We start from the raw sequence: 12,531 nt of genomic DNA on the forward strand, positions 1-12,531 counted from the left end.
ATGGCAGGTACGTTTGCGGCCGTTATTTGCGTAATGTTTACGTGTTTTTCACGTGATCCCTACAGTTTTTTCGTTACAAACTGACGTATGAATTGTTTAAGGTCATTATGCAATAACCGTTTTGCAATATAACATTTGAACGTTACGTATACGATTTAGGATCTCACGCTAAAGTGGTATTATTATTATATTATTATACTATAGACCAGTAGAGTCATATCAAGTACCACTATTACCTCAGAATCGAATGGTACCTTCACCGTTTTCATATTGAACTTCACGTCTTGATTCCGTTATGAATAGAAACTTTTTGATAACATTGATATTTTCCTATCGATACTGTAAGCGTATTCCGCAACCTGACAAGAAAATCTAAAATAATTATCCCGCTTCTTCCACTATTTGTGATGAAACTCTTTCAACAATACGTATATATATCTGAATTAAATAACATTTTTACAGTTTCATCAGTACACTTGTAACGTACGTGCTCACATACCATCTCGGTTGGGTGTCCACGGTCAGCCCTTACGACACTGAAGACCACCAAACGGCTGCGACGAAGTCAAACGACTCCAAACGTCCGTACAACGTTCTGTGGGCACAGCTCAATGATCTCTGCGGAAATATTGGTTTCCCACCTCGTGCCGCTCGCACTATCATTAGTGGCGCGACCAACACCCAGTTCGTCAACAGGCTATTAGTAATTTTGACTTACTTCATTCGATGCGGCGAAGTCAAACGAACCGACTTCCTTTACCAGAATTTTCCAGTGAAAGAGATTAGAGTAATCAATGTCGATCAGCCTGAGTGTGGATTGAAACGAACAGCGACTCGCGCGAGCAAATTATCACAGTGTGAAACTCTAAATGAACAATTGAATGCTCAGAACAGTGATTGCAGTGTCGGTACTTTGGTACCGAGCGAAGTTGGATTGAAGAAATCGTCGACGCACGCGAATCTAAATCAGAAGCTCTCTAGTAGTGCGCAGTTTGCTATAGAAGGCGGCTCAAACACAGAACCAGTCACCGGTCACCTGAAGAGAAACACCACCATGATGCTCTTATCTAAAGCGTATTCGGATTCTAGTCTTAGCTCATCGATATCAGACGCCGAGCCCGAGCAGGTCATCTTCGTCCTGGGCGATAATGAGAAATTAGTTGGACTCAAAAACAAGTCTGCCAGCGGGAAGAGTGTTAAGAAATCCTCTAAAATACACATCGAACCCCTAGAGATAGAGATCCCTGAAAACAAGATAGAGAAATGTACGAAGGATAACTGCGAGAAGTCCGACAGCCCTTCCAAATGCTGCGGGCAAACACTTCAACATTCCAAACCTATAAAACATTCCGGTTTTAAGTTCGAGTTCGATAAGTACCCTCAGATAGTGACAAATTACATGAAGAGTAAGAATTTAGAGATTCTCGACAGGCATTACATTGGGAAACCGGGGAATTTGAAGTTGGACAACTACCAGTTCGATCCCATGATCGTGCCGCCGATACAAGAAGAGAGATGCGAGACTTGCGTCAAGTGCCAGCTGATGGAATCGCTGCTGCAGACGCCCACTAACGCTTCCGAAATGGAGTACATGAATGACATACCGCGACAGTCGGAACCCCAACACGCAAAGGAGACCATAGTCAGAGACAATCAGACCCATCGAGAGCTATCGCCTAAAACATTCGTTCGAGTACAAAAAGAGAACACATTAATTGTTAACGTTGCCAAGATCGAAGACAGGATTAGTAACTTAGAAGCCAAAAGGCCTGAGAGGAAGACAAGTAGAGATAAAATGAACGAACGGCAGATGAAAGTAAAGCAAGTCATAGAAATCCCGTTACAACGGTTACAAGTTATGGGCAGACCTTGTCTGTTGAGGTCTGGATACGACGCGTCTTTACTCGGAGGAATCACAGATCATTATGTACCTGATTTAGTATTACAAGGTAAGAGATTTTTATTTATTTAATAAGTTTAAGTAAGTTTTTATAACAACAGCAAAATATTTATGAATACCTTCTTATTTTGATTATGAATCCGCGAGTTCGCCATTAATCTAGTAACTAATTACCAAATTAATAATGATACCTAAAGGCTTAATCGTATTGTGTAATGACAGCCTCATCTTTCGAACCGCAACGGAACACTGCCTCGCAAAGACAGACTATAATCTTGGTACCTACCTGCACATGTATAAACACTTTTATGTTAAGCAATAATAATAATATATATTAGTGATATGAATTGCTGAATTTTCATCATAGCGATTTAGAATATCAGTAGTTCGTGTATTTTCAAATACCTAGGATGCTGGTTAGAAACCTTAGATAGAATTTGATAGCGACGAAATGTAGAATTAAATTTATTTTGTAATAAGAGCGAATGTAATAACAATGCGTTATTACAAAAGATAATTTAAAGTCGTTTTGTTCATTTCTGCAGCGAATGTCTCATACAGTGAAATGAGTAGAACTTCCATTATGATGCCACTGTATGATTTACGTTGCGATTTCTATGGGCTTTGATACGCTGTAATCAACATAATGATAGGCCGCGTGTTTCTACAATGTAACAACAGAACGTTTTAAAGACTTTGTTCTTAGATATGTACGAAAGAAGTTATACTTCTGTAATATATATCATATGTGGTGAAATTAAATTATATACCAACTAAACATTCACAGACTTTATTTATTTTTTCAAGGAATATTTATTTAAAAATTTAGAATGTATTCTGAAATATTGATACACAATATTTACAATTGTTCCCTCTGTATTTTGTACCGTATGTTCCATGGGGAGTGCTCTGAGGAATTGTTCGAGATGATACCGGCATCTCGTTTTTACCATCGCACCGCCCGCCACCGGAGTAGAGTTCATCCATACTACCTGGAGCCACTGCGGTCATCCACAGTGCGTTTCCAGAGGTCTTTTTTGCCACGTACCATCCGGCTATGGAATGAGCTCCCCTCCACGGTGTTTCCCGAGCGCTATGACATGTCCTTCTTCAAACGAGGCTTGTGGAGAGTATTAAACGGTAGGCAGCGGCTTGGCTCTGCCTCTGGCATTGCTGAAGTCCATGGGCGACGGTAACCACTCACCATCAGGTGGGCCGTATGCTCGTCTGCCTACAAGGGCAATAAAAAAAAATAAAAAAAAATTTGAATTATGTGTCATAAAAGAGCACGCAAGTCCGTCACACGTTAAAAATACACGATATGTTTTCTCATAAACGCGTCGATAGAAGTATAACTTCAATAGCTTTTCTTAACCACGATGTGGGCTATGTTTACATTTGACCTGTTCCCGGTTTAGGGTAATAATGAGTTATAAAAAAAATTTAGAAACAACGTCGCATTTGCAACTTTATTCAATAACAGGAACATTGGCCGAGCCGAATGCGTGGGAGACGGATCTGCGACGAGACCTGGACTTGACGTCGCATCTGAACAAGACTGTCGAGTGCTCCTTACAATCCGTGGCTATTGTCGGGGACACTAACTCCTGGTACGTTTATACAATATCAATGGCTCCAAATTCCGGCCTGACTAGGGTTTAATGTACGCAAAACAGTATTATCTTGGTTTCTCGTCACTTTAATGACTTAATTTCGCCTTTGTTATTTATTCCTCCTTTGCTTGTGTTGTTTCTTGCTTGCTCATTGTTTTTAATTTATTTGTTTCTATGTTTTTGTTTCCCTAGTGTTTTAATTTGTTCATATTGGTGAGGACCTTTAATTGACTTTTTGTTTCTATTATTTGATATATTATTAAATTATGTTAGTTGGCTGTTGGTTCTCCTTGTAGTAAATAAATCAATAAATAAATATAAATAATAATAATACGAATTAATATGTACATTAATCGCGTGTAACTAGAAAAACTGTAATGCTTTCGAAATATCCCAAAATAATTGAAAATAATTGCAATAATAAAATCCAGAATTAAACCGTGTAAAAATAGTTTTAATTATGCACGAAACAGAACGAATTTCTGAAATTATTATACGCCTTTCTAGATTTATGTTACGAAAAATAAATCAAACTAGCAATGTAAAGTGGAAGAGTGACAAGGCCATGAGTCAGTATTTATGTTCACTTAATGATTAATGTCACTAGTTTTAGAATTTATGTATCATATAGTTAAAATATTATATATAAATGAATATTAGTTTGCACCCATGAAAGACGTCAGCAAGCTGGCTTCCGTTTTGCTTTACATTACTGTTTCATGATATATGAAGATACTAAAATAACAAGTTTTGATGCTTAATCTTAGCAAATAATATGTTTTTATTTCGACTTCGAAAGGGGTTCTTCTAATGTGGGAATTTTTTTAAATGTCCTAAATACAAATTAAGGTTTTCTCTCGACACTCTACTTTTTAGCGGGAAAGTAATACATTTCTTGAACATAGTTTGATGACTTTTTATCAAGAATAAAGATTTTCCACTGAGCTGGTGTGAAGTTACTCGGTAAACAGACGGTCCGTTTTGTTTTTGTTTTTTTTATTGCTCATATAGGTGGAAGAGCCACAGCCCACCTGGTGTTAAGTGCTTACCAGAGCCCATAGACATCTACAACGTAAATGCGCCACCCACCTTGAGATATAAGTTCTAAGGTGTCAGTATAGTTACAACGGCTGCTCCGCCCTTCAAACCGAAACGCATTACTGCTTCACGGCAGAAATAGGCGGAGTGGTGGTACCTACCCGTGCGGACTCACAAGAGGTCCTACCACTAATAAAATTCCGTATGTTTTTGTGGGGATCTTGTATACATGAAAACCTATTTTGAAATTGTTGTTAACGAGATTCAGGAATCTGTCAAATATCTTGTGTTCTATGATAGCTATCGCCACAACTATGATGTTTGTATTGATTTTTTATGTTATTTATCGGATTTTTATTATTGGTGATTAGAAGGGAACATATTTTTTACTTTGCAGGGAAGTTCGCATTGTGGGTAGAGATTGCTGTTCCGGTGGGATGTCGCCGTTAGTGGGCTCCATGCTAGACGCACTGCCGATCATGTGGAAGGCAAAAGTACCGGCACACGAGGTGAATACACATTCTTCAGAGTAGGCTAATCCGTCACCGTCACATTGCAAATTGCTGCCCACCAATTTTTAACATGACGAGTGACTTATATTGAAATACTGCTTCTTACCACTCATACACCCTGTTTACGTCTTACAAGTCTGTCGATAAAACAGTAAACCCTTTATATATGCGATAACATTGACGTTTGGTAATTAAACCAATTCAAAGATCCTTCTTGATAAAATCCTTTTTATTTCAACATTCATAAACAAAACACTACTGTTAAAGTACAGTAAAAACCCATGATCTATAGAATCTGTTTTAAGCATTTTTTATTAAATTAATAATGATATTCATTCTACGCAAGTCTATATTGTTCCATAGGCACCACCCACTCTGTTTCCCTTGGGATCTTTTCAGTGGGTCGCGATTCTCATCCCATAGTAGACTCAGTGAAGCATTGCTCTTGTTAAGGCTAACGTTACCAAATCCTCCCAGGTTGAACCCATGAGCTCACCTTAAAAGTAGCTAGTAGTATTCCAGCTATAAAAGTAGCTGGTATAGCCCCCTAGACTACCAGAGATTAGGTAGGGGAAACATTTTATATAGGTGATCAATAATGGTTAAGTTTATAGAGATTAATATTCCAATATAATTGTTTCGAGTTCAATAAGAGACGACCGCCCGTCTCGACTTTCCAAGTGAGACTGATACATTGATTATATTTTTACACTTTTTTTTTTTTTTCCTACCTATGCTGATAGCCTTGAGAGGCTATTTCAGCTTCACCCTAACGTTTGTAGGTGAGCTCGCGGGGCTCAACCGGAGAGTTGCTGACACTGACCCTAGCAAGAGCAGTGCTTCGCAGAATCTACCACCGGAAATTTTTACACTATAGATTTATATACGAGAAGGGGAAGGAGGCTAACTGGTCATTTTTTAGTATGTTCATCACATTTGGTGTTTTAATGTTCATCAATCGTATTTCAAATCGTATTCACCTTTATTATTCGATCACCTTCTTATTACTGAAGTAATCTGGAAAGGATAATCTAAGCAAATACAACCTACAACCAGCCATTAATTTATTTACAAAACAACATATTATTATCGTTCTTGTAGTTGAACCGTAAAATTACTAATGTTGGTTTTATATTTTCCAGTGTCTATCATTCTTAGAAGGGAAACTTCGCGAGTTCTGCGTCCTTTCAAAAACTCTGGCCGAGATGCTAATGTCTACGGATTTCTGCGATATTGCAACTCTGACGAAGTCTCTGAACGTTGACCTGAATGACGTTCCCTTGTTAATGGCCGTGGCCACCACGCACACTCCACAAGTCGCAACCAGATACGGGATTAGTTATAGGTAATATCGAAAAGTGTTAAAGAAGTGAAACTTCTTCGAGCGTAACGAGTGTAAATATTCGATGTTAAATTAATTTATTGCATCAACTTATATCGAAATAATTTTCGTAAACATCACAATAGCTCTCGGTCTCTCTCAAGAAGTTTCATTTCTCTCACATGTGCTGACTTGTACGCGCTGTTTTTTCGTTGTTTCGCACATATTTGGTCATAATACGAGTAGCTACAGTAATGACAATTTAATTAAGTTTAAAAAAAATTGAGACCAGATTTTGTAAGAGATGGTTGAAATATCGATAAAAACGTTTATTCTTGGCTCTGAGTCACAAGTTAATATAATAGTAATAAATAAATACCTGCGATCAAAAATAATATAAATATTTACCTCTTCGGTATTACGGTAACTGAATTATATTATAATATTGGAATGTGATATATTTGTTGAGTATAATGATGTGTCATTTTTTTTTGTGATATGAGATGCGGTTTTTTAAAGGCCTTTTGTGATAGTAAACTGTGTAGCATCGTTGAAATTGTTAATGTAATAAAGCTTAAAAGCTATGCGCATACTGATTTCTTATGATTGTAACTGACAGAAAAATAATTAGAGCATACGCTGAGAAATGTTAGTTCACTGTGTTAGTATGCTAATGCTTGCAAAATGGTGGAATTTGGCGCCAAAATAAAAAAATATATATACTAAAAACAATACATTGTTAAACTGATGATTTGCATATCGATTTATTAAAATGAATTATCGAACATATCTCAGTACATACCTGGAAATACTATTATAATAAATAATGTACCTTGGTCGTTTAGTAAATAAGGTGATATACGTGTACATTTGAAGCGTAATAAAATACTTTAATTTTATACATCATTTGATTATTTATTTTTTATATTGAATTCTGTTTGTTTTCCATAGTTTTTTTTATACCAGTGGTTAAATAAAATAATAATTGAGATCTACGTCTTGTATTTTTTACTGTAGATGGACTCGGTGTGATTAGAATCGAATTTGTAGAGTTTTTAGAATTAGTACCCTCACTGAAATAATTTATATCAACATTACGGCTATATGTCTGATGTCGATCAAAGAATCTTCAATTAAAGTAATTGATCAAAACGTGTATGTGGCCTCGTTCTCTATCCATTTGTAGAAGCAGTACTCTTATTTTATAATCCAATCCAATCCTAACCTTATTGCTACTGGTGTTGGGGCACGCGAGTTGGCATGAGTTGGTGCTAGCGCCCTCTACGATACCGTTCTTCGGACGCCATCTTTTGGGAAATCTACTATTTACAGCCGTTACCGGACCCAATAAACACTACAACCTAAATGAGACATAAGATATGCGCATCTTGAGATATAAGGTGTCGATGGTTTACTTTTTTATTGCCTTTGTAGGTTGAAGAGCACACGCGATGATGATAAGTGGCTACTGTCAAACGTCACAGGCACAACAAAGTCGCTGCCTACCGCATTATAGAATTAGAGAATGCTAATTCTAATCATTCAAACCGTTGCAAGTATAATACGCCCTATCACTATTAAATGTCATTCAGAAGGGGTTTTGTTTAAGATTTTGTCATTACCAAAGAACAAAAATCTAAAGGGTCGACTCGCATACTCCTACATGCCATCCATAAATAATAAACCGAAATCAGACGATTTCATCCTGATCTAAACATAAAATAATGACCGTGGAATCGCTGAAGGCAATGCTTCCAGGTGGACTGTATACTCATTTACTTATGGCACTTGATGTATTTCTTGATACCTTTAAAGTACTATCCATCATTCTCATTCCAGTAGAGTAGACACTAAAATTTCGGCCTTATATCTCAAGGATATTAATGACATCTATGATAAGTAGGTACGGTCAGGTGCAAAATTTGTAAGTTCTAAAAAGAGCATTCGAATCCAAGTTATAAATGACAAACTACATAGATGGCGTTAATTTTAAAATGTTCATTGTTTGTATACCTCGTTACCTAGATGGCGTGAATTGTAGTTTCATACGATTACCCATTTATGTTTACTGTCCATAAATTTTGAAGCCCACTATTATGCAACAAAGGACGCAAAATCAGTAATAGTCATTAATAAAATGAATACGACTATCTTGTCCAAAAACTAAGTAAAACGTAAAAAAAAATGTATGTGTATTACTCGGTATAGTTTGAAAATTCCAACGATACCTTAAAAACCTATTGGTTGATTAAAATGAGGTACAGGATATTCCGATGAGATCGTTTAAATAGTACTTCAATTTGAAAGTAAAATAGCATAATGGTATTTTAATAATATAATATTGTGGAGAATGCAATGAGTGAAAAACGACTAAGTAATATTAGATATATTTTGTTTAAGAAAATGTAATTAAAATATTCAAATTGTAATTTGAAACATGCTTTCCAAAGAGCATTGTTACGTTACAACCACATTTCAACCAAGTTCTTTAGCGAAATCTTCATTTATTTTTGCATACCTTGCTATATATAATCAAAGTGAATCGAAGTAAAAGAATTATATTTATGTGAAATTTCTTATGGGATGAAAATTGAATGTAATTAAATTGTATTTTCTTAGATTTCCAATGGATTTTTTGAAAAACGTGGTTTCTAAGGCTGGATGGATTTCTAGATTTTCTAATGATTTTCGCTTCATTTTACCACACTTGCATACTTTGACGAGTGGTAGACGATTAATAAGCCATCATCATTACAGGATTTAACCCCAAAGAAACATTAATTTCACACAACAACAAAAATTACATTGCTTCTTCTGTCGCGTTCCCGTCGAAAAGTCCAAACTTCACCATATAATGTTGCCATATTTAAAAGTATTTGACTTCCTTGGCGCTAAAAGATTAATGTGAAAAGTTTGTTTGAGTTTTGTACAAGATCTGCTGTGGTTTTAGATACTTCAAAGAACTACAAAAAGTTTCTATTTTGAATTTAAAATTCTTCGATATTTGAAAATTTATTAATAAATTGAATGATTTCATACGAAGCATTTGTCACTAACTATTGATTCAAACTAAAAACCTTTTTACGAAAATTCTATCATAATCAACAAAACCTCAAAGCTTTTATTAATCTTTAGTTCGACGAGCTTTCGAACCATCTGATTTTAAGCAGTTTCTGAGATTTTTAGAAATGTAATCAACAATACATACATTAAAACAATAGAATCCGGTATAATGTGGGACAGAAAAAAAGCTTATAAAAAGCAGTAAGAGAACACAAGCCAGTGATTTTTAGAATTGTTTTTTATTGTGTGTGTGTGTGTGAGTGTGAGCGCGCGTGTGTGTTTGTAAATATAGCTACAAAACGTACGCGGTTGGAAAATGTAAATATGTAATGTGAAGTGATGTGCAGAGAGAGGGTAGCGATATTTTGGCGGCGCTGTGAAATTAGAAAAGAAAACTCTTAATCCGAGGATACAAAGATTATGACTCACCTGATGTATTCCAAGTTCTCGTCCTCTCCAGCGGCAGGATTTCACGGCGGTTTTTCGGCGGCGAATGAGATGCGAGCACTCCACAATCACAATTAAAAGTTTTAGTGTAGCGGTGAAAATGAGTTGATAGTAATTAGATTTTAATACTATTTGCAGTACGTGTTGCGCGTACACAAGCGGGAATTAGAATGATCGAATATGAGTTTCAAATTTAAAATTTCTGTTCTTTAATTATATGTACAATTTTGTAAATTCTACGTCTTCAAGGAGGATTCATTCAAACCCAAAGGCGTGAAAACTCTAAATTAAAAACTGTGTTGAATAAACACTCATTTGTTTCATTAAAATTGTGCGTTGTAAAGAGAGATTATGTTCATTTAAATATTTTTGGATTTTTTGAAAGTTAACTGTTAAATTTCAAAAAAATATTTATTAAAAGTAAAGTAAATAATATACATATGTGTTATGTCTTCACGCCCAAACTTACTTATTACTTACTCTTACTTTGGCGAAATTCCGTATGAAAGTAAGTTGAACCCTCGGCGACCATATGAGCAGTTTTTCATGCCACTAATGAGCACAGGTCAACGCCCTCGTGACAGAAAGATAAAAGCTTACAAAACAATACTTAGTCTGGCCATAAATACTGTTACAATTAAAAATAAACAAAATATTACATTTGAATTTGGAATCTGTCATTTTTATATGATTGCTCACTGAGTTTTTTCATTTTGGCACCAATACATTGTACAATATTTTGCGATATTAAAATGGAGTGAGGTGATAAAGAGAACCGAATCGCTGTGATTGCATTACACAAAGTAGGTATGGAGCCAAATGCAATTTTTAAAACTCTCCATATGCTTGGTATTAGTAAAATGTTTGTGTACCGGGCTATTAGTAGGTGCAATGAGACCTTCCTCTGTTTGTGACAGAAAAATATCTGACCGTCCACGTAGTGTTCGTACGAAAAAGGTGGTCAAAGCAGTAAGGGAAAGAATTCGAAGAAATCCTGTCTGAAAGCAAAAGATTTTATCTCGGGAGATGAAGATAGGCGACACTGAAAATTTCGGGAATTAACGAAGTGACACAACATTACTATTTAAAAATGTATTTATTGCTTTTCGAAGTATTCTCCGCGAAATTTGACACATTTTTCCATACGATGGAACCAATCATTGAAGCAACCATTCCATTCGGAAGTTGGGGTCTCCAAAATGGCCGTTTTGTAGGCGTCCACAGCTTCTTCAGGTGATGAAAATCTCTGTCCACGCAATTTATTCTTTATTTTAGGGAAAGTATAGAAATCATTAGGGCTTAGGTCGGGGCTGTACGGCGGATGGTCTAATAATTCTATGTTTTCTTGCTCTAAAAGTCTTTTGTTCTGTGCGCGGTGTGAGAACTCGCATTGTCGTGATGGAGGATGATGCGGCGGTTGCAGTTCTCTTTACGGAGTTCAGAAATGACCTGTGGCAAACAAATGCTAGCATACCATTCTGCATTAACCGTTCTTTGTCCCTCAAGAGGAATAGTCGTAACATGGCCGGTTTTGGAGACAAACGTGGCCACCATTTTTTTTTGCAACACTCCGTGAACGAACAATTTTTGTTGGCTTTAACTCATTTTCGAACACCCAAACTCGTGACTGGTTTTTTGTTTCGGGTTCGTACGCGTATATCCAGGATCCGTCACCTGATACAATGTTGTATACAGCATTTGAGGATCCTGCGTGGAATCTTTCGAGAGTTCTGACGCACCAAGTAACGCGAGCCGCTTTTTGCTCTTCACAGAGCGAATGCGGTATCCATCGGGAAAACAACTTTTTTACACCTGATTGTTCATGCAAGATTATTTGTGTTTGACTCATGCCTATGTCTAAAGTTGCCTGAATTTCGCGGTATGTCACATGTCGATCTTCCTCAATCAGCTTACGCACAGCATTAACGTTTTCTTGGGTGACTGCTGTTTTTGGACGACCTTGACGGGGTTCATCACTGAGCTTGACACGTCCACGTTGAAACTCAGCAAACCAGCGATAAATTGTGGTTTTGGATGGGGCTTCATCACCAAATGCAGAAATAATCCGGTCAACACACTGTTTTTGTGTTAAACCACTTCGAAAGTCATAATAAATCATCGCTCTTGAATTTTCTCGAGTCAATTCCATTTTCTCAACGACTAAACAAGTTTGACAAAACCTCGTGACAAGACCGAGAATCTTTTTTTAAATAAATAAATGGTATTCGATTTTTAAAAACCAAGGAGTTTCCAATTTAAAAGATTTTAATATGACAGGAACAGTGGAAATATTCCATTCCCGATACTTTTAGTGCAGCCCTCGTAGCACCTAGAACCAAGTCGCGTATTTTAAAAGATGACTTAGGACTTGCAGCCTATAAGAGACGTACTGGTCATTTGTTAACTGATAATTTAAAAGAGAATAGGGTGGTAAAATCGAAACACTACTGAAGCGGTACGCAAAGGGAGGTCTTAGAATTTTTTTGTTTACGGATGAGAAATTTTTTACAATTGAGCAACATTTTAACAAACAAAATGACTGTATTTATGCTCAAAGCTCTAAGGAAGCTTCCCAATTAGTCGACAGAGAGAAAGTGGGCACTATCCGACTTCAGTGATGGTTTGGTGGAGTATTAG

At 36.5% G+C, this 12,531-nt stretch overlaps 1 protein-coding gene across 2 annotated transcripts in view; it reads left to right on the plus strand.

The window, feature by feature from the left end:
- The window catches only part of LOC114239601 (folliculin-interacting protein 2), a 32,255-nt gene extending 24,876 nt beyond the window's left edge, over positions 1 to 7,379 (plus strand). For both annotated transcript variants that reach the window (XM_028169890.2, XM_028169898.2), the window contains exons 10-13: positions 463 to 1,949; positions 3,384 to 3,510; positions 4,949 to 5,060; positions 6,206 to 7,379. In XM_028169890.2, the coding sequence (XP_028025691.2) occupies positions 463 to 1,949; positions 3,384 to 3,510; positions 4,949 to 5,060; positions 6,206 to 6,412 (1,933 nt within the window). In that variant the 3' untranslated portion in view covers positions 6,413 to 7,379. The remainder of the gene's footprint in view (positions 1 to 462; positions 1,950 to 3,383; positions 3,511 to 4,948; positions 5,061 to 6,205) is intronic.
- Positions 7,380 to 12,531: the final 5,152 nt, after the last annotated feature.

This window comes from Bombyx mandarina, chromosome 22 (genome assembly GCF_030267445.1).
Source record: "Bombyx mandarina strain Sakado chromosome 22, ASM3026744v2".
Taxonomy (NCBI): Eukaryota; Metazoa; Arthropoda; class Insecta; order Lepidoptera; family Bombycidae; genus Bombyx; species Bombyx mandarina.